Source organism: Brachypodium distachyon, chromosome 1 (assembly GCF_000005505.3).
Source record: "Brachypodium distachyon strain Bd21 chromosome 1, Brachypodium_distachyon_v3.0, whole genome shotgun sequence".
In the NCBI taxonomy this organism is placed as follows: Eukaryota; Viridiplantae; Streptophyta; class Magnoliopsida; order Poales; family Poaceae; genus Brachypodium; species Brachypodium distachyon.
In genome coordinates this window covers 30,706,886-30,733,990 of record NC_016131.3, presented here as the reverse complement: position 1 = coordinate 30,733,990, position 27,105 = coordinate 30,706,886, and the positions used below count along the sequence as shown (strand labels likewise).

General features: G+C 41.7%; 1 protein-coding gene across 1 annotated transcript; it reads left to right on the top strand.

Annotated features, from left to right (window-relative positions):
• The first annotated feature begins 14,668 nt into the window (after window positions 1-14,668).
• LOC100836008 (NADH dehydrogenase [ubiquinone] 1 beta subcomplex subunit 9) lies at window positions 14,669-17,301 on the top strand. The gene is made up of 5 exons (XM_003563514.4): window positions 14,669-14,894; window positions 14,978-15,019; window positions 15,144-15,225; window positions 16,178-16,233; window positions 17,011-17,301. The coding sequence occupies exons 1-5, from the start codon at window positions 14,769-14,771 to the stop codon at window positions 17,044-17,046; spliced, it is 342 nt and encodes a 113-aa protein (XP_003563562.1). The 5' UTR covers window positions 14,669-14,768; the 3' UTR covers window positions 17,047-17,301.
• Window positions 17,302-27,105: the final 9,804 nt, after the last annotated feature.

Below are 27,105 nucleotides of genomic sequence, written 5' to 3'. Positions count from 1 at the left end.
ACAGCCAAAGCCTTTATCCTGTTTTGGCTATAGGAGTGGTTGATCTTGATATGCTGGCTTTTTAATGGATTTTAGTGTTGCCATCCTGGGTTTAGGTGATCCTTGAGTGCTCTTTTCTTCATACAGTTGTTTTATTTTTATTTTTGTGATACCATTGAGCAGATGGTTTTATGACGTTAGTCCGATAGACACGTCATTGTGGTGATAGACAATGTTTGTTTTTTAGTAGTAATGTTCGCTATAAATGGTAGATGATGGTCTTTTTCCATCGACAATCATGATAGCCTAGTCGGATATTAAATATTAATTAGTGCTTTTACAAATGTTAGTATAATGATTTCGGATCCATGTGAACCCAAATAGCATAACCATACTTTGAATTTTGTTTAAACCAAAAAATAGTCGTGCGCATAGAGAATTGGTACTATAAAGTTATGCTTGTCGGCAGGGTCAAATCCAGATGAAAAAAATGATTCGGGGTCAACCATAATCTCCACTTTAAATTGTGGTGTCACGCACTATATATACATGAAACGTTTCAAAGAAGATGACTTTGGACCGTTGTTCAGTGCACAACTCTCCGCCTCTAGCTAAAGTGCGGGCATGCCCTGGTTGTCAATTTTCGTAAAAAAAAATGATCATTTGGTGATCTGCAAAATCTCAATGAGACAAATTGGTACGATCCAAGCTATGGTAAACCCTGTTTTGTTATTATTTTCTATAGACCACAAATGATCAATCATGTTTTTTCAAACATTTTTAAAATGACCATGTTCAAGGTGCATGAGTTTTTCATAATTTTCTAAAACTTTGAACGATATTATTTCAAGATACAAAAGATAGCTTCATACGTTCTGATGTTCTAAAAGTCTGAATTCCGAAATTTCCCTTCAAGCTCGGCACCGCCTTCTTGGCAACCTGGCATTCAAAGACCAGACCAAATTGAGGCTTCGAATAATCGAATTTGACTGCGGCATGCAGTGTATGTGCTCGCTTTCTGAACCCGTCTTGCTTTTTAGGTTCGGGTGTCCATGTGAGTGTGTGAAACTTGTGGGTGGCGTGCCTCTAATGCAACCGTGTTGACATTTCCAGGCTTGGCTGCCGATCAAAGGCCATTTTCTCTGACCCTTTCGCTTCAAACGGAGCAGGCCGGGGCAGTTGCTAGACCGGCTAAACATGCATGCGAAGCGTGGAGCAATTTTGTCATTTTAGTTTCCTACCAGGTCTTGACAAATTTGCACCGTCGAGATCATGCAAGAAAAGCCTTGGATCTACATATGAACAAAGTTATTCCACTAAAGAATAATTCAACCGTGGAGATGATTTTTCGTATGGAAATAGTCCGTGGCCACCTGACCATTCTTTTTTTGACTGTTTGAAAACGTAAGCTTGCGCAAAACCATTAATGAATTAACTCCACATGTAAGAGATGTGCAATTTCGGTTAGAAAACTCAGGAACTAAATCTATATTTATCTCTCTGTCTGCACACACGTCACCAGCAATTTGACAAAATGTAACTTTCTAAGGTAGCAAATAATAAAAACATTTTGTGTGACTACATCATGATGCATCAGCAACAAAGATCAAACAGAACATGAACCTGGATACCAGGTCCAAGTAGTGAGTATAACCTTAGACAAGATATCCACAATCTCTGGCATGACTGAGACGAGACAGCAGCCAGCAACGTTTTATCAGATCACCAGTTTTTAGTAAGCTCCGTCAGCTGCTCGCTCTGCGTGGAAGCGACTGAATCTACCATATATATATATGCCTGGTGCGAGATGCATGTGCGGCTGATATGGTAACTTGTGAAATTAAGCAAGATCTCGAAAAGATTGTTTTCATGGCTGGGCTGAACTGGCTCAGTCGCTTTCGCGGTGATTTAGAGACGGCTAAGGCGATCCAAGTCTCCAAGAAAACAGTTGTTCGCATCTCTTGGGGAACCTTAGTTTTTACTCTTGTGGATCGAGAGCTGCACCTGGACTTGTTGCAGCCAGTGATTTTTTCTTTCTTTCTTTCTTTTTGCTGTCTACTGTGAACGGGGGAAAATGACGTGAAATTAACTTTCACGTACGTCTTTGCAGATAAGAAAGAGAAAGCGAGATATGCTTTGCTAACTCGAGAAATTCATCTAGGTCTTGGATCGTACAAAAGATGATACGTTTTTGCAGATAAGAAAGAGAAATTAAGGGAGATACGCTAGCTGACTCAAGAAATTCATCCGGAGCATTATGAATATACCCGACTAGATCAATGCAGAAAGTAGACGGGGGACGATATTTGTTAACGAGGTCTAGCATCAACATCTGCATCCTCGGGGCATTCTTAACGGCCGCTCCTCGCCATGTATTAAATCGACTTAGTATAAGTGACGACGAACCATCGGACACATCATAGAACCGCGCCATGGCCGGTCTAGTCGCCCCTGCAATGTCGGGCTGTTCCCACATGATCTCATGTCTAGCTTACCAGCATTTGTCAGTCTATTTGTGGTATCCACGATGCTCTTATATATTAGGACCGGGTTACAAATGTTCGACTTTAACACTTGACCCGCCGCGAATCCAAGTCCAAATGTAACCTCTACACATATTCAACGCAAATGCAACATAGACATGGATCGTACAAGAGATGATATAAGGAAAAAAAGACATACAGTTTGGACGTTGTATTGGCACGCGGTTGCATAGTTTGTAGGACAACGCATGGTGTGGCCGGCCATAGTTATTAATTTGGTCACTTATTTGTATTTTTGACGAATAATATATAAGACTTTGGAGTATTATAGATGCATAATGTAATATAAGACAACCTTCAACCACCACGAAACGTGCCAAACATTTTTGGTAATTGGCTGAATGGTATATGTAGTAAACTAGAGCTAAAATGTTGGTGGGACGACTGTTATTTGGTTGATCTGGTATGTAGAAACGACGTTGTATTTAATAAGCTATAATTTCCTTTTCGTATGCATGTTTTTTTACAGCAAGTTGATTATGTGTTCACCACTGTACTCACAAGTTTTGTCATGGTCGTCGCTTCAACGAGAGGGGGACAAGCCAATGGTTAAGACTATGTGTATGTATGCAGGTGGATTCACCCAAAATGAGTGGAAGCGTAATCCACGCCCGCAGACTCCTTACTTCTTTTCCCGTGAAAATAGACTCCGTACTTCGTTCTTTGTTCGATCATAACAAGTGACGGTTTTCTACTTTCTTTGACTTTTGATTGTGTGCATAGTGTTATACTGAAGCTGGGTGCACTTTTTTTTGTGACATCCCAGTTGAATAAAGTTTCCTTTAATTGAAAAAAAAAACCACATCAACTGAGAATAATAGATTTTCCATTGTCTTAAAAAGAAGATGTCTCGGAGGGAGACATTTGATTGGTTTACTTGGTAAAAGTTCTGAATTTGTTTGTCGTCACTACTACAAAACAGTGTATATGTGACGAGTCATCAGTGACGGGTCTTTCGTGCCCGTCACTGATGACCATCATCAGTAATGGACATACCACGCCCGTCACTCATATCCACGTCTGAAAAATTGCAAAATTCACAAAAACACGCATCAATGGCGGGCTTTACATCTAGGCCCACTACTGATGACTCCTGAAGACCTTTGAAGATTGAAAAAATCATAACTAATTCATAAAAAATCGGAAAAATGTGGTTTTTTTTGCTGAAATCTTATTTTTTCTTGCTTAACATAGTGGAATAATAATATCATATGGTAAAATTTGAAAAATGACATATGTAATACAATCTTGTTATTTCTCATAATTGAACATTAGGTTTTAAGCCAAATGACCAAAGTTTGTCCTTTTCTATGCCATAGTTCATGATAATTTATCCATTTTTTGCACAAATGTGCATATTGTCATGGCAAAAAAATTCGTAAAAAGATTTATAATTTTTTGGTTATAAAAATGGATTCTTTTCCAACTGCAAAAAATGGGTATTTTTTATGCCACATGACCAAAGTTACCATCATTTTTGTGCTATAGTTCAAGATGATGTATCCATTTTTTTTACAAAGGTATCTTGCCATGCCAAATAATATTAGACCTTATTTTACACCACTAAGACATTAAGCTAATAGACTATGAGAAACACAAACGAATAAACAAAAAAAATAGCCATTAGTAACGGGTTTTACAATTTGACCCGCCACTAATACACTATTGGGCTTAGATACAAATCTCGGCCCATCTATTTCCTATATAAAGGTAACCCTAGCTATCCCACGACCAAACTCTCTCGGTCTCTCCTCCCTGCTGCCGCCAAGTTCTGTCTCCTCTCCCCTACGAACTCTCTCGTCCTTCCTTATCTCCCCCCCAAACTCTCTCCTCCTTCCGTCATGGACGATGAGGAGGAGCTGCGTGCCTGTCCTCCCTGCCTCGCCGGTGCAGGACGCCTCTGGATCTGGCCGCGGGCGACTCCGGCCAACCACTGGATCAGCGGCGGAGCATGGCGCATGGAGGAGCAGAAGTCGGCCCCTACGCACCATCTGAGCCGCCCTTCTCTTCTCTCCTCTGCAGATCGGCCTTCTCCCTCGTAAGTTTCTCTCCCCATCTTCACTCTCGGTTTTCTTCCACTCTCCCTCTCTCGGCGCTCTCTGTCCTTTCCCTTTTTCAATCTCATGCAGTTAAGGAGGTAGCCGCTGCCATGGCTGGAGACGAGGTGGACGCCGCCATGGGGAACCAACTCCCGCCCCGCCCCGTATCGGAGGAAGATGACACGACCTGGTGCGTGCGGCGGCTCCAACTCCACCGGGATCCAGCAGGATCCAGCGGTTGCGGTGAATCCATGCGACGATGTTTTTTTTATTTTTAATTGTGTTTCTCTGTTGTGAATGCATGGGATGTAATATTTGATTCCTAATTGTGTTCTGCTTTGACTGCATATGCGATGATTTTTAGTTTGTACCATATGCAATTGGGAACAAAAATCATGGCTAGCATAATTATATGCTAGCCATGAGCTTTTTTTTAATTACGCTAAAAAATCATCAGTGTTGGTTCCTAAGGAACGACCGACACTAATGAGTTGCACATCAGTAACGGGTAGGCTGCCCGTCACTGATGTGGGGTACATCAATGACGGGTAGTTAGTGACGGACAGCCTGCCCGTACTGATAGCCATTTTTGACCGTTACTGATAAACGTTTTTGCAGTAGTGTGTGTTATGTACAGTAATAATGAACCTACTCCGTATTATTTTATCCTTCTCTTAACGTCTTCTAAGACCCCCGTATACACGATGCTTTTACTAAGAAAGAGACGTCGCTAGCCCCCAGATCGATGTCCACGAGTTCATTTCATTTTGATCCATGAAGTTTCCTTTAATCCGTGTGGATACGATAAATAAACCTTGCCATGACGAACGAATCCAGCTGATACTTTGTGGGAATGCCTGACTGCCCACCAGCCAGCACGTGTGGATCCGTTGACAATTGACGGCGACACAAGCTTAATCACCTGCAACATACAAAATACAATTTCCTTGTCTAACCATGTCAGCCATGATGCAAATATATCGACACGGTTTCTTGTACGCGTATGTACATACCACCTGATACCTGTGATACGCGCCAACAGCTTTCTCAGTCTGCCGTAGGAGTATTCAGCTGTTAATTACCCGGTCAAGTCCCATCATCAGTTAACCCCTCTTAGGTTATGCGTGATACTCACTCCATTCCAAAATAAATAACGTGAATTTGTATAATCACTTATTTTGGGACCTACGGAATATATTTGACTTGGAGCTTAGATCCACAAGGAAAATGGCGCACCGCAAGCGGATCGACGCCTTCGCCTGAGTAAAGAAATGTTCTGTAGCCAGAAGGGAGCAGGCAGGTACAGTACAGAAGCATCTATCTCTGGCATAAACAAACACTGTACTAGTACCTCATCACGATTTAGTAGTAGGACTACGATAATGCTGCATCATTGGGTGCAGTAAAATACTCTCTCTGACTGGCTGACTGTTCGGGGGTTATCACTAAGCAGAGGTTACAGAAACTGACACGCGAAGGTTCCAAGCCACTGAACAAGCTACTGCTAATAAATTATGGCAGTTTGTGAGAAGCTTCAGAAAGGTACCTGTGTTCTTGTTTATTACGAGTAGATGGCTAGTTTCGTCGTAAACTGTACTGCTACTAACAACTGCTAACTGTAGCGTGTAGTCGTGTATTGGTAGGAGTATGTGGGTGTGTACAGGGCAGGGCCCGTGCAGCCGTGCTGAGATTGGCGCAAGACGAACTTCAAACAATGGGCCTAGCAATTTTTGTTTCTGCACTGAACTGTTGAACTGAACTTTGCTTTTCGTTTCTGAACTGTTGGCAGGGCTAGATTAGGGGGAAGATTTCGTCCTTTAGTTAGTTCCTGATTGCGGGGGCTGGTCAACGGGTTTCCTGCTCCGATAGTGTCCGGTCCTCTCCTATCCCCCTTCTGCTCGTTCTAACTGCGATGTGTGTGGGGTGATGGACAAACTTTGTATTTTCGTTATGCAAGTAATGAAAAGGAGAGAGATCCCGGGTTGAAAAAACAATGGGCCTAGCAATTTTTGTGGGTCGAAAAGATGTAAACAATACCTATATATACTTACGCACTGGGCTAGGGCCAACCTAGACTGAGCCCACACGTCACTCCTATTGTCTTGGCCTGGGTCCGCAGTGTCAGGGCAGTAGACTTCTTTAGACATGGTAACATGGATCCACTTAAGCCAAGAACTTTCGACATCACTATGCGTACAAGTGATCAATTCATAATGTAGCCCGTTCTAAATAAAAATCTAATAATGTAGCCTAAAGAAATATACTTGAATAAATTAATTCCATTTTGTAGCCAGAAATTAAATATCGCCATTTAAGATTTATTCCAACAATGGACCCAACAGACACAACATTACGCCTCAAACCGACATACCTGTTAGGGCTCACGTGGTTGATGACCGGGATGACACATAAAAGCGTATTTTAGGAATGTGCCCCTAAGGAATGTGGGTTTGTTTAGCCTGACCAGACGACGAACTCACCCAATGACTTTTTTGTTGCAAAATAACACATAGGAAAAAAAGGGGTATATTTTCATACCAAAAGGTCGTCGTTTCTCCGGCAGCCTGTAACATCCCAATTTTCACAAACTTTGCATCATACATTTGCACTCATGAGCATCATACCATTTATGCATTTTGAACACTTTAAACCAAGGAATTAAAAAATTTAAAACCTTTATATTAAGCTTTTACCTTTTAATATCCCTTGCATTTTTTTTTGGAATTTTTCAAACCATGGGGTTTTGACAATAGGAAGGGGTTTAATGCAATAAGATGAGCTACCCCATAATTCTTGGAATTTATTTTGGAGTTGAAAAACTATTTTGTTTCTAAATATTATTGCACTAGAGGCAATTATATAAGCAAAACTATTTTTAATAATTTACTTTTGGAGGAAATCAAGTCCCAGATGCTATGGCATTTGAGGATATGATTTTACAAATTTTCTGAAATTTATTTGACGTCTTTTGGAGTTCAAAATCAAAAGATATAAAGGAAAAACAAAAAAAAAGGAGAAAAAAAAGAACAAAAAAAAGGGAAACCGGACCGGCCCGGCCAAATGGGCCGAAACGGCCCAGTCGCGCCCGCACTCGACCCGGCTGCGAACCGGCCCCGCCTCGCGAACCGGCCGAACCGCCGCCCCGCCCAGCCAGCCGCCGCCCGTGTGCACCACGGTCCCTGACAGGTGGGGCCCACCTGTCAGTCATCTTCAACCCCCAGTCCGCGAATCTAGCACCGGCCGCCATTACACCCACCTTCATTTCACGATTTAGAGCCCATCTTTAAGATCCCCCTCGCGCCACTATAAAAAGGGCTTCCCCCTCTCTCTTTTCCCCCACACCACCCCGGCCAACTCGTGCCCACGCCGCCGTAATTCCTCGCCGGAGTTGCCGCTGCCGCCGTCCCTTTGGTCCCCGTGGACGTCACGGTGAGTCTTAGACCCGATGCCCAACCTAGTTTGCTTCCCCAGGTCTTTGCGCACTTTTTGACGCGCTCGGTTTCTATTTTGGTGCACCTTAGCCGACGACGCCGATCGATCGGAGCTCACCGACGCCACCGCCGCTTCCTGCCGTCCTAGGCGACGCCACCGTCCACGCCGAGGAGAATCGCCCGCGTCACCGTCTCCGTCTCGCCGCGCCGCCCTCGCCTACGTCTTTCCCGACACCTGAAGGCCATCGGAGCACCCGCGCGCCGCCTGCCCGTGACGCCGCCCCCGCCGGAGCTCGCCGCCGAAGCCCTTGGCTCACCGGAGGTGAGCATGGTCACCCTGGACGGTAGGATCTCGGCCAACGGCCGAGATTAGATTACTTAAAACGAAGGGGTATCCCTTGATCTCAGTCGTCCATCATGTTTTAAGTAAGATCGGATGACCATCTTTTATTTGGACCCCGAACCGGTACCGGCGAATCAGAGGACGCCACGTGGCATGTAATAAAATGTAAAATTTGTTCCCGGACGAAATAAATGGTAAAATTGCAGAAAAACCCCTAGAACTTCAAACACTCATAACTTTTGAACCGTTTGGCCAAATTTGATGAACTGCACCTTTTTGGAATCCTCATGGCATGTATAATCTTTTGGCACAGTTTGTTTTCAGTTTTGGACAACTCAAACAGGACCAAATGACAGAATGCTTAACTTTGCACTTTATCACATAAAAATTGATTTAAAACTATTTTGGACGATTTACCCACTCTTAAAATTTCCTAGATGTACCCTCTACCCAGTGGAACCAGAAGAAAATTTGTTTATGTATAAAAATGAATGTATCGCCAAAGTTAGAATAATCTAGCTTAAAATGGATTAAACTGGCTTTGTTTAATGATTTCCTTTTTCCACACCATGAACATGATTCTAACAATTCATCACATAGATTTAAATCACTAAACAAATTATTTGTGACAGAAACCAAATTTAGGATTGCATCATGTGCATGGCATCATGGCATATTTTATTTGATTGCTTGTATGTATTGTATGGTTGTTTATTTTGCTATATGTTTGATTGCTAGATCTTTCGGAGTGCGAACCCTGTCTTTGCGAAGAGTGTGAGAACAGCAACAACTTTGGACAAGGCAAGTTCATCTTGATCATGATCACCTATCATTGCACTTATTTTTAATCCTATATGCATTAGCGTTGTTTGTAAAATTGCATTAGGATTAAATTATTATATTTATGCTAGCTATGTTGTCCTAATAGAATAGATTTTCCTCGCCGTCAAATCCTCACCAATAGCCATCATACTAGTTTACGGTTAGCCGTGCTATGTAAATATGCATGGGAGGGAACCACTTTCATTCTAGAAATTTTGTTGGTGTAAATGTTATTTTTGAAGTATGGCTAAAATCAACCCCTAATGAACCATCCTGGGTGGGCGGCTTTGAGTACTATGGATGTACGCGACGTCAGATCCATTTCTATGGGGCCCTCTGAGTCGTCTCTTCGTGGATTCGGGAGGTCCATGGTCGTGTCTCCCGTGGATTCGGGGAGCGCCTGCGTCGCAAATGTGGAATGCCACCCGGGGTAACCAGAGGCTGAATTGGGTTCCTATTTAAATTGCTTCCAGTACAACCACATGCTATATGGGCTCTGGCGAGAATAGAGTATGTTGTATGAACCTAGACCCGCAGAATTGTAATGATGTAGCAGTGTAGGTGGAGCGTGATTCTCTCGTGGTCTAGAGAATTATTTCTGAAAATCTCGTAATCGACGCCGTTGCTACTCAACCCTGAGGACAGCAAGGGATTAACCCGTCGGTTTCCTGTGGGGAATGTGTACAACCTCTCGAGAGTGTCAAAACTAAGTACTTAGCCGTGTCCCCGGTTATGGACGAATTATGAGCAGTTGGATATGAAAACTAAGTAAGGTCCCACTCATTCAATTCTAAATAAAGTGAATGGTTTAAACTTGGGTTAAGAGCATTGATGTGTATACTCAATGTCCTTAGTTTTAATAGGAGCATCGGTGTTTCTACCTGATGTCCAATAGATTTATCTTACTGTAAAATTCAATCGTAGTAGGATAAAATTTATGTTAATTGCTTCCACGCCAAAAAGCCTGATCTCCACATAGCCAATAATTCCATATATTTGATAGAATCTGTTATAATCCCCGGTGAACTTGCCAATACATTCAATGTATTGATCCTAGTGGCTGCAACCTTTAAATTGTTGCAGGGAATTCCGACGATGAGTAAGGTTACGTTGTTGGGTCACGAGCCTGCATTCCAACATGCGCTCTCTGTGGTGTTGCAATGGCTCAACTTTTCCTTCGTCTTCCGCTGCTGAAGAATTTATGATAACTTTCAATGCTAACCCGAGTGGTTATACAAAGTTGTAAGTACTATAAAGTTCTGAATGATGACGATGTAATAAATTACTTGACCTTTGTTTCTCGATATTACATCTTGAACTGTGTGTGCTAGTGAGTCGATCCAAGGACTAGCACTATAAGCACAGAGATCGAACCCTGTACGGGGACGGTCGTTTCACAATCATTCCGTTGCTTGACCTACTTTGTGCCTATGCTTCTACCTCTCCCTTTGACATGGGTGACAAGCGGCATGGGAGGAGTTAGGGTTAAACAAACCGATGCCATATATAGGAGGTGCCTTGCAAGAATTAAGTTCCCTTCTATACATGAGTCTGATAGTTGTGAAAATGATGAAATGGAGTCTATCATGTCAATTCGTTCATTAGGGTATATAAGCGACATAATTCTTATATATGGTACTCTTTTGAGTCACCGGTGTCATTTTGAGGTACAACGGAAATTTGCTAGGAACTAAAAATGATAATCAGATTTTCAGTTTTTTTTGGTGCAATCAGATTTTCAGTTGTATCTTAATTTATCTCCAAAATGAAATTTGCTAAAAAAAACTAACAAAAGGCTCTGGCATCTGAATTCTGTTGTAATATGCAAACATACTGTGCTAATTTCTTCAAATAATAAAAGGAGGAAAGCTTCCTTCGTCGTCGTCCGTCTGCGCTAAAAACCGTCGGGCAAGTACATCCAACCCCACGGGATCGAGCCGTGTGGGTCCACTAAAAAAATCTCTCGATCTGGTTCTGCGCCGCCGCCCCCGCTCCGCCTCCACCCTCCCGATCTGCGCCGTCGCCCCCTCTAGCGCCCCCGCCTTCGCCTCCTTCCCTCCCTTTGCTTTGCCAGGCAAGGCCGATGCATCAGGCATCCGAGGAGGGGGCGCGGCATGGATCACGCGTCAGAGGAGGAGGGAACGACGACGAGGTAGCCCGACGGCCACGAGCCCCATCATCTCGCTGCGGGCACGGATCCAGACGCTGCAGTATGTTGTTGCGCCCTCGAGCGGCGTCCAGCGTCGGGGGCAACTTGGTCCTGGAGGAGTGGGACGGGAAGAGGGCCACGAGGAGGAAGACCGCAGCAGCGATGGCACACCACGCCACTTCTCTCCTTTTTGCAATAGATTGCTTTCAAGCAGAATAGCAAGAACTGAAACAGGAACTTCATTTTCTGTTGTTGTTTTTTGCGGGGGTTCATTTTCTGTTGTTAATTCACCAATACTGTGTTTTGCTGAAGAGATTTGCACATAGCCTTTGAATAGACTAACTTTTCCTGTTTTATTTAGTGCCAGTTAGTAGTAGTGCTTCTCATATCAGTTCAGTTAACAGTACGTGGAACATGAATTGGTGGCAGACTACGGGAGTTAACAGAGGACTACAAGCGTAATAAACGAATCTTGATGTGGCTGTGTGATTTTGCTATGTGTTGATCCAATTTTATCAAAGTACTACATGAGTAATCTTCATGCCGTTGTGTGATTTTTGCGATGTGTTGATCAAATTTTCTCAGAGTAATCACCCTACTGCTGCTGTGTAGATCAAATTTTATCAGGCTGGCCCACTGGAGTTGCAGGATGCGTCAACCGAGGAGGGAGAACCCCCCACCGGCAGCGAGCAGGGTGAGGTGGCACGACCCCCGCGTGAGACCTCCGACGGCGAGCAAAGCAGATGCGGATGCGGACGCTCGAAGGGAGGTGGAGAGGGAGGGGATGCGGGCGCGGAGCTCGGTGGGGACGACGGAGGAAGGAGACCAAGTTTGAGAAATGTGCCGCGTTGACAAGATTAGAATTAGATGGGTTTCTTTTTTGTTAAAACAATACCGTATAAGGCAGTGCGACAAATATTTCGAGCCGGGGGATTATCATTAATTTCACAAGAATTCCATTTTCAACGCTAGAGATGACGCTAATTCTATGCAATGCGCAATATCAATGAGTGATAAGTCACAAACAATGTAATCGTTTGTGAATAATGATTTTTTTATCGGTGCTCGTATGCTTAATTTTGTTGTCCCCTTGCAACGCACGGGCATTGTACTAGTGGAGTTAAATATATCACATACTGTTCAGTCTGAAAATCCTTATATTTCGCGAAAATATTCACAGATTAAATTCTAAACGTTTTGCATATCCATGCTAAAAACGTCACACTTTTTTTACTAAAGAATTAGACACTATACACCTTGATGGATTAAGTTTTATGTCAGCAATATCAACGGAGTAACTGTTTCTCGAGACCATATCAATTGATTAGAGGTTTTTTACGGTACCCTATACCGCTGCCAGGGAGACACGTAGACCGTATACCAATCTCCATCGTCACATCGTCGAGCTTTTATTTTCTGCGGACTCATCCTTGAACGTTTCAACGTCCATTTACAAACACATAGAGGGCTATCAAAGACCGGCAGCAAGCGGCAAAAAGTAGCAAACTACAAAAGGAACTTTTCATTACCAAGGTCAGCTTGACTAGAGCTGGAATATTTGACTTCCAGTTTTGTTTCAGCTATTGGCTCATATTTTAATTCGAGTTAATTATATAGATTCCTTAGTCATGTACTCTCTTTTGTCACATTCTACACGCCAGAAGCTTCTAAATGAAATGTAGAACTTTTTATTTATGACATATGTTCACCGTAACTTCTGTTTGGAGTTGGTTGGGCTGAGTGAAGTTGAAGTTGGGTGCATAAGAGCAGTTCATTCTCACCTTAATTTTTCCACGATTCAACATTACATCAATTCTCTTGTATCAACTTATTGGAGATCTTTAAAAATTCAAAGCTAACGGGGGAGTGCATTTTTAGATCTCAAGGTAAGTACTACCTCTGTTCTTAAATGTAAGATATTTTAACATTGTCCTTCTTAAGGTTTTACAAAGTTTATAGAAAGATATATTACTATATCGATAATATCAAATAAGTATACCACGAACATATATCTTGACGACTTTAACAAAACTAATTTAGAGTTGAAGATCCTGGCAGACTTTTTTTGTAAACTTGGTCAAACATTAAAATTTTGAATTAGAACAAAGCTACAACATATTGTATTTAGCAACGGACGGTGTAGTAACTAACTAACTAAGAGTACAAAAAATGGAAGACGTAGAGAAATTTCAAAACATTTGTACACCCTAGAGTGTATTTCTTAGTGATGAAATTATTTTTTCGACATCAAGAAAGAAACTACTCACTACAGTTGGAATTAGTTGTCACAGATTTACTACAAAGTTGTACTAAATCAGTGACAAGTAATTCCGGCCGGTGAGAGTAATTATTCTAGAAGGTAAATCAGAAATACTAAAATTTGGGTGTAAAACTAGAAAAATACTACTATTCCATAGTACATTTTATTCTGTTTTTTATTTTTGAAATTTGCTTTTGAGATTTTTTTTTTAGTTTTTTTAGAATAACATGTAGCTTTATTCAAACTCGAGAACCATTGCAGGTATAATTAAAAATCACAATGTAATCTCTTAAAAACATCTTCTCCGCATGGCATCATTCTTTGCAACATGAAATACTGCCAACGCTTCAACATGATGACTGCAATCAGACTTGAGCGGCAATGTAGCCATTCGTATCCATGCACAAACTTGACTACCTTCAAAAGTTTCAGAAAGCCCCTTTGAGCCGCTCAATCCAAAAATATGAAAAGTCGTGAATGTTGAATGTACTTGGATCGGGGATGATCCCATAAAAGTACAAGTCGTCGAACTGCAAGATTTTCACCAGAACGCCAGAGAAAAGTTCCAAAAATACAAAAGATAAAACCAATGAAAGCACTCTGACGCATTGACAAAAACTCAACAGATATGTATAAATGGATCTGCGAGTACACAAAGTCAAAATCTGTTAGATCCGGTGCACTGAACCTACGACGACTAAAACTCTTTGGCTCCGCGGCAACGCCTATTGAGGCATCTCCACAGCAGAGGAAGAATCAGAATACTTTTACTCGAGACGACCTCGCAACCTCCGCCGTAACGTTGCCGAACAAAACCAACCTCTAAATACTCTTAAGAGGAATCGAAGTTATCCATCTCGCAGCGCCAAGGCAGCGGTCGGAGGCGAGGGAAACCAATAATCTTCAAACCACCGCGGCTGCTAGGGTTTTCTTCACGTCAGGAGCATGGTTTTTGACTGATCATTTTCTTTTTGAGATTTTTTTATGGTCCTATCCATTTCATTCTGTTGAGGGCACCAATGCGCCAAACTGGCCCATTCAATTCGGCCCGGAAAGACCCAGCTAAAGCCCATATAGGCCTATCAGGCTAATCGCCAACCTACCGGATCGTGCCTCCTCGGCTCCCAATCCAAATCCCCACCAACGCAGAGGAGAGGAGAGAGAAGCTTCGAGAAGAAGAAGCGGTTGCGGCGGCGAGGTCGATGTCGACGACGGCGGGGTACCTGGCGCGGCGCGCGGGGCAGAAGGAGCGGGTGCGGCTGCTCTACCGCCGCGCGCTCAAGGACACCCTCAACTGGGCCGTCCACCGCCACCTCTTCTACCAGGACGTGAGCGCCCCTCGTTGCCTTCTCCCCCTTTCCCGATCTCTCCGCCCCTCGCGGATCTGATCCCGTTCTCTTCTCCCGTGCAGGCGTCTGATCTCAGGGACAAGTTCGAGGCCAATAGAAATGTGGTAATGATTTCCTTCTCGCCGCTACATCTCTCTCTATTTATGTCTCCCCCCTTTGTCTCGCTGACGATTCGCATCTGATGTCGATTCCGGTGGTGTTCTAATGGATTTCTCGTGCGTGTGACAGGAGAACCTGGACGTGATCGATAGGCTTATCGATGACGCGGAAGCACAGCAGAGGAACTTCCAGCACCCAGATCCTTACATCGGTATGCTTTGAAATGCTCGCGCCTTTTGTTCCTGCTGTCGCTGCCTCTGCTTGTGGATCCAGTATTGCGTAGTCAATCATGTAGGGTGGTGGCAATTGTTGTTTCATCCCGCGGTTGAGCAATGAGTAACTGATCATTTAGTCGAAGGATTTCTATCTATTAGAACTGGTATTGCCAATGAGTATGTAGGGATCACCGAAGTTGTGAGCTGAACCTTGCTTTGTTCTATTGGACTGCCTAATTAGAATGGTTTAAATGGCAACATTTCATGTCTAGTCATCACTTCCGTCATCACCTTATCTTGCTATTTCCTTTTGCTGGTTTGTAAAACTGCTTATTAGCATTCAGTAGCAGCCGGGGACGTCCTTTTCTTTAAAAGAATATTCATGTTTATCTAAGATTTCTACCTGTCTACGTGTGAGGTGTGTTGCTAGTCACAACTACTAATGTGATGAGTTGATCTGTTGATGTGATAATCTTTGTTTGTTACTCGGTGGTTACTTCTTGAAGCCAGAAATGCACAAACTTGTTGCATGTTCATTTTATCTGCATGTTATTCCCATTTAGGATAATTTATTTTTACCACCAATTAATTCCTGAGAACAGAGGCTGGTTCAACTTTATTATCATATACATCTGTGCAAATGACATATTTGAGTTTTTTTGTTGCTGTGGATACTTTCCTTCATGATCAATGAATCAATGTGCTTAGAGTAAACTGAAAAACATGCCATTTTCTTAGAACAGCTGTTTTCAATACTGTAGTATCTTACTGCCTATAACGAACTACTCATGTGCATCATAGTTGTGCTTTCCTTTGATGCCATCACTGTTTTACCATATGGTACCTGTTTAAGAAATGCAATTTGTGTTTTTTTATCCTGTGACTCTTCATTCTTCTGATCAATGAGATTAAGAAATTTATCTTATATGGTTGTTCAAATCTCTGCAGTTCCATGGGCTCCTGGTGGCACCAAATTCACAAGGAACCCTCCTCCACCTGAAGGGGTAATAACATATAGTCAGTTTATTTAAATAGTGCAATGAATTATGTTTTTTACTGCTTATACGGAGTTTCTACCATGAAATGTCTAAAAATATCACACTATGCAGATCTCAGTTCAGCTTTGTTGAACAAAGCAAAGTCTTACTTTGGAGAGCTTTTGTCTGTTAAAATGCGCACCGACTTCCTTTCTTTTTTTTTTGAGGAAACACAGTACAGACGCAGACACTCACAAGTACGCACGCACACTCACCCCTATGAACACACGCACGCACACCCTACCACTATGAGCACCTTCGAGAGACTGGTCCGGCACATCATCTTGAGATTGACGAAGTCACCACAGGCGCCTCGTAGTTGACGGGTACGTCACTCCCACTGAAAGCACAATGCCGGTTAGTTCCTGGAATAAATCCAGGGAAATGCAAGCACCCATGTCAAATCGGAGACTTGAACCTGGGTGGGCTGGTTCCACCACAAGGAACCAACCACCTGAGCTAGGCTCAGTTCGCCACGGACTTCCTTTCTACTAAACCTTTTTGTGTGAGAGGCGTTTAAACCTTTTTTTTAACTATATGATCTCATGCATGCTGCTGCTGACTGCAATTTCCATGATGTTTGCCACATACTGTAGGAATAAGAGTTTGGTAGTTACCCCTGACTTCTTTTGCTGTCATGAGTCTATTTGTTCCATTTTAGAGATGTTACTGTTTCCCTTTGTTTATCTATTTTTCATATGGAACTGTTGCACTGCCTTTAAAATGGTAATATGACCTTTGCAGATTGAGATTATCTACAACTATGGCAAAGAAGACTGATGAACAGGAGTTTCTGCATTTTCAAGAAAGAGCTTGCTTTCCCTTTTCGAGATGATAACATGCAACTGCTGTATGAGTAATAAGAACAAAACAAATTTACTTGCATCCTTCTGTGAGTTTGTTTTACCATGGATGTTGTATGCAATTATTCTGTGCTCGTCAGCTAGTTCATGAAAAAATTGTGCAAATTATTATTTAACATGTGTTATACTTATTTCTCTATTAACTAATCACAACTATCAACCTGGTGCTTTATTCTTTCATCGTCATTACATGTTTGATCTTATCCATCCAAAGTCTCATTATTTTCATATTGTGCCTAGGCTTTTATTCTTGATAGTTCCTTTTGTCGAATCTTTCTTCGGAAAAACTGAGAATTGCTGCTTTGTTTAGATGTGCAAACTTTCACATCATTTCTTTAAGATCCTTTTGAGCACATATGTGGTTGTGTTGACATTTCAGCTGCTAAAGTCTTGTTGGTATTCTTTGCCTCCTCATGTGTTGAACAATAAATTGGGTTAAAATACTACTCCCTCCGTTCCATAATTCTTGTCGAAATATTACATGTATCTAGACATTTTTTAGGAATAGTTACATCCATTTTTTTAGCAATTTTGTTTGAGATGGAACGGAGTGATACCAAAGAATGCTTCGATCTCCTATACTCTTGGATATCAAGTATTAGCCTTACACTTTTGTGGATGCAGGGTGTATGAATATTAGGATGTGTTGCATGTACAGATGATATTATTTTTTATCGATTATTATATTTGTCTATTTACATGCAAAGATCAATTGCATATATGTGCTTCTATATGTGCAACCATGTTAGAGAGAGTTGACACGAGAGAACCCGTGTATCTCGGTCCACTTTAAGTTCTGCTATCTATTCCAAGTTTCCTAGTTAAGTTCAAGTCACAGTTATTATTCATTTTTGTGATAACTAGCAACATTAGTTCAACTGACAACTGCAAGCTAGTAAAGTCGGCGACGAAAGTCCCCTTCTAGTATCTTCTTTAGGTCGCTTGATAGAGACAAGAGATGTGCTCTGATTTTTTCTGGGCTCAATATTAAATCTCGACCACTCAAGGAAAAGCTTATGTTTGCTACAAAGCTCCACGCTAGGAGGTCCAGCAATCCTGACAACTATCAACATCTCTCTCGCTCTCTCTCTCTCTCTCTCGATCGATCGACATGCTCTACGGAGAAGCGAAGTAATCTTCAGGCCTTTGTAGTTGTGAGAACTTGTAAGTTGCAAGGCCCGCAATAAGGTTTTTGGAGTCAACTGGGAGACTAATTGATGCCTGACTTTCACCACTCGACTGCATTGCCCTACACTTCAGGAATACATGTACACTGGCTCGAGCCTGACTAATCTTGCATCACTGCGGAGTACCATTTATCGATAACATGAGCAAAAAAACAATGAGAACTTACCTATTGTTTTAGACTGGGCGAAATTTTGTACTCCGTAGAGTGGTGCTTTGTACCGTCTAATATACTCTCTCCGTTCCATAATTCTTGTTGTTGTTTTAGTTCAAATTTGTACTAAAACAACGACAGAATTATGGATCGGAGGAATTATTAAGTAGTGCTACATATGTTCCTAAATGTAATATGTCCTAGCTTAACTTTAGAGAAAAATGTATGACACGTAGAATATCAAATACTCCCTTTCGACCCATATTACTGATATAACTGGTTTTTGTGCATCATTTGTTTATCGCCAATTCCATTTATGTGGTCAATCACTCCCCGGGGGCTAGTGTGATTGACCATATAAAAGTTGCACTCAACCTTACATTACAACATAACAAGGAGGTCATAACAAACATCCTAACAGAAGTGGCTACAATTATCAAACATCCTACTCCCTTCGGCCGAAATTACTTGTCAAAATATTACATGTATCTAGACGCTTTTTAAACATAGATGCATCCATATTTGGACAAAGTTGAGACAAGTAATATGAATCGGAGGTAATAATAATATATACGTGCAATACGAGGATACAAATTAAAAGCTGCCAACATATATGTGTATTACAAGGATACAATCTAAAATCTACCAACATAATTAAGAAGGGATAAGAGTGAGTGGCTTCTGCCTCTATATAAACATCAGCAACAAAGAAGAGGGTCACACTGAAGAACAGCGGCTAGACAAAAGGATCATCGAACAAGCTGCTCCCCATGGCCCTTAACAATACCAACACAAGGGCTTTATGCATGGTAGCTCTCATTGTCATGTCTATCGCTTTGTTGTCCTGTCATGCAACCGAGACTAACATAAGTATGTTCTTACATTCTCTATATGCCCTTCCTTTTCCTTTTCTTTTTTGAATATTTGGATCTTGTTTGGAAACGTACTAATAAGGTTGTGGCTACTGGGCTTTCTTGTGCACAGCTGGAGTAGGACAGAAACAATGTTTCCAGCTTCAAAACTGTACAACTGATGCATGCCTGATGTTATGCGAAAATAAAGGTTTGGAGGAGACACAATGCTACTGCCTACTCCCTGGCAATTGCTGCTACGTACCATCATGACTGAACGTTGTAAAAAATGATCTGATAAAATATATTTGTGCAAGCAAACCCTTGCGTGTAAGAGTGAATAATCATCCATGAATCATTGGTTTAGTTAGTAGAAACAACAATGGTGAACTATACTATGTATCAAGTGACTAAGTGAGCTGTCAGTTTTTGAAGGAGTGCTCCGTGAGATTGATTAAATGGAGCTATTTTGGACATTTATCATGCCAGACTTGTGCTTATCCATGCATCGTGATCTCAAGTAGACCTGTGCAAAGACATTAAACTCAAAAAATATAACTTGAGAGTTCGCTTAAAAATAACAAGAGCCTTGTTTGCAGATTGTGAAGAGTCTGAAGTAACCTCCTTCGAGTAGGTTTACAAGGGTCTAGTTTGACTGTCGGTAATCATATATGAAACTTTCTTATGTATGCATACCATGTTACACTTTCTCCTTTCAGTTTAGAAGGAAGAAATGCATTTTTAGATCGACCAACAAAACATACTAAGTTATGTGCCAATGGACTGAGAAATCTCAGGCCTCGCGGATGGAGGCCCTGTGCTGTCGTCCACTCTATCCCTGCCACTATACGGGCATGTATAGTCCTCAGCCTTCTTGCAGTAGTCATTCATGAGATATATTACACTATCCATATGAAGACCGCATGAATTCAAGCTCTTTTGCAGCAGTTAGTCAGGATCAAATAAGTATGGAATTGTCATGAACCAGGTTCACGACATGGGAGATAATGGCTTTAGAGCCTGTACGAGGTGATCCTGGACCCAAGAGGCGCGACGGTGCCATGAAAGGCAGCCGCACCTCAAGGACAGGGAGGAGATATAACTAGATTGGTTTATTCTTACTTGCGTCATAACGGCTAAGGGGGCCCTTTATACAGGGAAGACTCGACTTAACATCCAAGAAACTAATCTCTACTTTCCTAACAAATCATATTTCAATATTCCTATCTTATCTCGTGCCTAACTAATTTAGGAGATGCTAATGGAATATTGTCTCTTATATGGATACCTAGGGCTGTGGCCCTATAGGAATGTACGCCCATGACAGGAGTACTTACAAGAACTGAGACAAGAGAGCACTGCCTATTAAAATACAGATTATGAGAGATTGTTTTTTATTACCATTTACATGATCTCCTTCTAAGAAAACATGCTAATCTTCATCAATTTCTTCCATTTCTTTACCACTTTCACTACTGATCAGAGCCTCATTGCTAACTGAAACACAGTAAATTCTTCTCCTACCAATAACTGATACTCCGTATATCTTTTCGTTTCCATCATGTGTTGTTGTTTAAAACGAGTAAACATCAGAGACAACCATGGAAGCAAGAGTTAATCAAAGTACATGTAAGAATCGAGCTTTTTTGCATCCAACTTCTCCTGCCAAAACCTTGTTTTATACAATAGTCTCTTCGTGGAGCTTTCGTGTGCCACTGAAAAGCAGGACGACATCTCTTCGCATACACGGTAATAATGATTCTATGACTGGAAAGTTCCTTTCGAGTAATATGACTCGAAAGTGATAAACGACAAAAGGAAGACCATTTCAGTTTTGACTGTTACCTGCGGAGGGTCACTGTTCTTGGCCATCTAGGTACTCGAGACCATCTACTCCAGGGTACAGATGCTGTGCACTGTTGGTCTCCTCTTTTTTTTTCTTTTAAAACCATGGTCTCTTCCTAAATAAATAAATGCTACTTCATATTTAGACAAATGTGAGTCACTTAATAAGGAAGTAAAATATATAAAATGACCATAAAGTTAATATACCTATGAAAAATCTAGAGTTCAGAAGGGGAGATTCACAGTCTAAGCGTACCAAAACCTACAAGATACAACAACATAACCGGTTCGAACCGTATATTACTTTCAGGCCAACGATCATAAAATATATAGCCATATGTATATCAGAGAAGTTTAATTGGTACCTGAGTAGCGAGCAACCTTTGTTTCAATTAATCCTTGGGTATTATAACCTCGCGGTGCATTTTCTTTTGTACGCGTGAATGCGAGATATATAGGTGGGAATCTAACAACCAAAGCACAAGATTGATTATGACAGGAAAATCCATTGGCAATATATTGATAATATTATGCCAGCGCGATAATTTGCAATGTACTTAAAAAATCTGCTTACTTGGATCACAATTTCCCACTCCATTGATAATATGAAGCATGAACGAATGAACTGAAGGATCCTGCATCACTGAGGCCATTAAATGATGAATTTGACATAGACGCCAATGTAGAGACATGCAGATATTCTGCAGCTGATTAAGATGGATTAGCATCAGCTGACAAACAAAGATGGATTATCATAAGATATCTTTGGTGACAACTTGTATGATTATCATAATACACCATTAGTCCATGAACTCGGCAAAAATGAACATTTTAGTCTACGAACTCGAAAAATGCACACTTAAACCCCTAAACTAGGACTATTGTGTCACTTTAGTCCACAAATGATTCGGCGAGGCTTAAACATGCCACGTGGCCACCACGTCGGCTTTGCCAGGACCGCAGGCTGCTACTCGATTTTCTCAAGAATTCTTTTTGCAAAAGCACCATGCCCGAGCTGCCCGCGAGGGGCAAGGCGGCCGTGCCCAGACGGTGATCCTGGGGCCCTGAGAACCACACCGTTGCCGCCGCCGTCTCGCCTAAGGTTGCTATCAAGCCAACAACGCTCAATTTTGACAAGACGACACCGGTGAAGGGGTCGCCGAAGCCAATGTGGTGGCCAGGTGGCGTGTTCAATCCTCGCCGAACCGTTTTTGGACTAAAGTGACACAATTGTCCCAGTTTAGGGGTTTAAGTGTGCGTTTTCCGAGTTTGTAGACTAAAGTGTTCATTTTCGCCGAGTTCATGGACTAGTGGTGTATTTTACCCTTTCAGATAAATGCAGGAAGATATCTCATGTAGGATGCAACTATAATCTCTTCGGAGAGTTGATATGGATTGTCACCTGTATTTCTGTCCATGCCTGCTTTTTCTACATATTAGCTTGCTAAGATGACAAGTATCTATTTCTGATCTTCTTCACTTCGGTTTTTCCATATTTGATGACTCATTCATGAATCTGCACTTCTGCAGGAACGAGTTGAATTTTGCTTTAGTGACAACTTCAAATATATTGCACAGAGCCATAAAGGATAAGCTCTGCCGGCGGCATTCATGCTAAGGGCGTGTACAATGGGGTGACGTCATCCTTTTCTTAGCAATGCCACATATGATAAAATCTGACGTGGAAGAGAGAGAAACGAAGAAAAGGCACAAGCATTCTCTTAAGTAAGAGATGATCTCTTCACAAGAATGATAAGGCAAAGATAAGGCAAATTTACCATTGTACCAGATTTCACATTTTCTTAGCATTTATTTAGTTAATTTTATTCATCTAAACATTAATTCTAAGATAGAACACTAAGAGATAACCCATTGTACAACATGTTTTGTTGTCTTTTTTAATTGACGTGGAATGCCTAAATTAAAACAGTCTTATCAACCATTGTACATGCCCTAATTGACAATAACAACTTGTTTATGCCAGTTAATCAGTTAGCATCAAGTCTTTTCAAGGCTACCGATCTGATCGTTATTTTTTTATTATGTCCTTTTCATTTAAAATCATCATGAACCAGGCTTACCGGCTCCGCTAAAGTTAATTTCCAAAACGAAAGAGCCTTAATGACCCATACTACCATGCCTTATCTAAGGCAAGATAATTCTCAAAAGGCAACAAAACAAGCACGATCTGCAAGCTGTAGCAATCCAGGGTTTTCCACATAGCTAAGAACATGATCAAGACTTGTCCTGCAATTCGATTTGTGAGATTAATCAGAAAATCCATCCTTCAATAAACGACATGTTGCAGTACTAACTGTTGTTGCTAAGTCTTAGGGCCACAATTCGAAGGGAGATGGTGCAGTATTCCTTCTCATCCAAAGGTCTGGAGGGCTGCTGCGAGCCTGCGCAAGGGCCAAGGAACACCGGGACAAGGGAGGAGGGCAGGCGTCGACGAGGGATCGGGATCGAGGCAGTTTTTTTTATCTTTGTTGTCTGTTTTTTTTTAGTTTTTTGATCCCTTATACTCTGCTTATTGACTTAATAAAGCCAGACGTTTCTATAAAAAAACAGATTCCATGGAATATTTCCACGGAGCAGCGGGCCGCAAGGACAAATGGCCGGGTGGAACAGACTGAAAGATCTAACGGTCAGGAATGTTCCACTGAGGAGATCAAACGGTCAAAAACGATGAGGGCGCGAGAAGACTGTGATAGGTCTTGGCACTGCCTTGTAGTGGCACGGAGGAAGAGGGGGCTGGTCTGCTGCTGCGCATACGAAGATGAGGTGTTGCAGTCTCTCTCTTTCGTTGATGAGAAGGCGGCGGCTCGGGCAACCAATCGCCCCATGGGAGAATGGGCCGACTCGGACCAATCAACTAGAGAACTCCCATGTTTTCTTTGGGAGCAGATACTCCAAGGACAGATGGGCCAGTGAATATCAAATATGATCGGACGATTAAAAAGTATTACATCAAGGAAATGGATGGCTCATGGTAACTATTGATAGGCCGAGAGAGATTCTATGGTGGCACGGAGGAGGAGGGGACTGGTTCTTCTACAGTGCATGCGAAGACGAGGTGTTGACGTCTCTATCTTTCGTTGATGAGAAGGCGGTAGTTTGGGAAACCAATCGCTCCATGGGAGAATGGGCCGACTCGGTCCAATCAACCAGAGAACTCCCATTTTTTCTTCGGGAGTAGCTAATCTGAGGACAGACGGCACATCGCATATCAAATCTGATCGAACGGCCAGAAAATATTAGATCTAGAAAATGGATGGCTCACTGTATTGATAGACCGAGGGAGCTTCTATGGTGCCCAACTTTGGTGTCCTTAATAATAACTTGGCGCATGTTGCCGGGCCCGTCAGTTTCGACAAATACAGTGATAAGAATAATTCAAATATCTGAATTCATAATAATGAAAATTCAATTTGCGTGAAGTTAATTTGTTTAAGAAATACTAAATGTTTTATTGGTTTTTGGGAGGAAAGCATGATGAAGCAGTGACCACTGAATTTTGTATGCCCGCAAAACCAATCCCAACGGCGGCTACGTTTCTGTGGAGCAGAGATCCCGCTTCCTTTTTCTCTTTTGGTCAACCAAACTATGGTATGGCATAGATTGATCGGCGCGTTTCCAATGTAACGATCTCAAGAAGGAGAACTCGGCCATGAAATCCCACTTGGCTCAAGGGAACGGAAGAGAAAGACTTTGTCTTTGTTCTTTTACCCCACTGGTCCAATATTTATTTCCAGAAAGTAGTTTCAATCATTACATCTCCTAACGTCTAGCATTAGGCTCTAGCCATAGGTCGAAGGCTCTACTAACCAGAAAGTTTACATTTTTTTTCTATAGGACAAATGCCCACAAACGTACGACTAAATTTCACAACTGGACGGCCGCTAACGCTAGGGACGCGTGTTGTTAATAATTGAAGATGTGAAGTCAAGGAAAGCAGCAATGCTTGTCTCCACCATTCTCATGTTGTACACGGCATCTACCATTGAATAAACCGTTTGCATCAACCTATTGAATCTAGCATTTGATTTCTTTTAGAGGATCTTTGGTGATTGTTCTGTGCAGATTGGCCAACTGTCCTAGTGATGTGGGTCGGGGTGACCCGATCTTTCGATGAGATTGATAACTCTCGATTTGGATAGGAGGTGACGTTGACAATCCGAGTACGGCCTAGGAGGCATTGCCTTAGCAATCGATACACCAACTCCAGAGGGTTATTGATCACGCGGGGGCACGATCAACCTGACCACGAAGGTCTTTGTTCCTGCAAGCAATCGAAGAACAAGTAAGAACAAGATAAATAGCGGATGCAATCTGAAATTGCGAATATACTATATAAAACCAATGTCTCAACGAGACGATAAGTTGGGGTTCCGAAAGCGGTAAAACAGGTGGTCTAACCGACACACACGATTACACGAAGTTGCAGAGATGGTTAACTTTTAACTAAACAAAACCCAAAACTCCTTAAGGGGGCTCATGGGGTATATAAAGGTATATAAAGGAGGAGGAAGATGGATTTTCAGCCAACTTGGGCATGGAGCTGAAATCCAACTCTATCTCTAACAGCTCGTTTGACACTCATCATTTGGGCATAAAATTGTAGAATTCATTTTGAATGCCAAAAAACAACTTGTTTGGTTGGCACGGAATTAGCCACAGGAATTCAATCTTAAATTACATGAAATCACACTATAACTAGTCTCAATTCCTCTCTAAAAGCCATCATTTCTTTAGAATTGTCTCTCACTCTTCAATTCCATGTGGTAAACAAACATGATTTTTCAACACGGAATTCAAATTCAACCAAATGAAATCCTATCAAAAATTGGATTTCATTTCATTTTGATCAAATGAAATGAATTCTTGGTTGAGAAACGAGCTGTAAGTTTCCTAACAAAACAACAACTCTTTAGGAAACTGAAAAACTGATCCGTCAGCTTGTTTTGTCCGTGACAGTCAGCTTGCGTCGAATATTTTGGTGGGGCCGGATCCTTTGGAAAGGTCTTGAAATGATGCTTCCAACAAGTACTTGTTTGCTTAATTTGAACTCCGGATGCGGCCTGGGTGATTAAAACAAATTTGGGTCTCCTGACAGCTCGGATCCGAATCAGATTCAACTTTAATTTGTAATATCTTTCTCTAGCAAGCTCCGAATCATGGGCCGTTTGATTTGTTGGAAAGTAGACTTGAAATCCTTCTCTCTCAGCTGCATGGATGTTTGATTCTTGTTGCACCTCCCGCTGCCTCCATTGTATCTCATCTTGACCTTGGACTTCAAAAGCTCGACCAAATAACTACGTAATAAAATGATAGAAGATAGTAGCTCTGGCTCTTCATGCATATGACATTGAAAACAAATATTACTTGACTTCACCTGACTATAAATGTTATCGAATACTATAGAATTGAGGATGCCGAAGGTCGTATCCATAGACATCATGTCCATTTCACCTAGGGTTGGTATATAGATTTATTTACAAATAAATTGCTCTGGTACTTTAGAAAGAGGTATGTGAAAAATACCAACACAAGGGCTTTATGCCTGATAGCTCTTATAGTCATATCTCGATCACTTTGTTGTCCTGTCATGCATCCGGGACTAACATAAGTATGTTCTTTCATCGTATATGTGCCCTTCCTTTTTCTTTTCTTTTTTTAATATTTGCATCTTGTTTGGAAACATACTAATAAGGTTGTGGCTACAATGACTTCTTGTGCACAGACGGAGGAAGTACAGGAACGCCACAATGTTTCCAGCTTAAAAATTGTACAACTCAAGCATGCTGGCGGTTATGCTCAAATAATGGTTTGGAGGTGGGGGAATGCGCCTGCGGCAAACGCCCTGGCTATTGCTGCAACGATCCGAATAGGGATTGATAAAAATATATTTGTGCTAGCAAATTGACTCTTGTGTGTAAGA

Bases quoted from the DNA above. Each gene is read 5' to 3' on its own strand.
- LOC100836008 (XM_003563514.4), top strand. From the start codon at position 14,769: ATGTCGACGACGGCGGGGTACCTGGCGCGGCGCGCGGGGCAGAAGGAG. The intron at 14,895-14,977 runs GTGAGCGCCCCT...TCTCCCGTGCAG, and splicing joins GCCACCTCTTCTACCAGGAC to GCGTCTGATCTCAGGGACAA. The intron at 16,234-17,010 runs GTAATAACATAT...TGACCTTTGCAG, and splicing joins ACCCTCCTCCACCTGAAGGG to ATTGAGATTATCTACAACTA.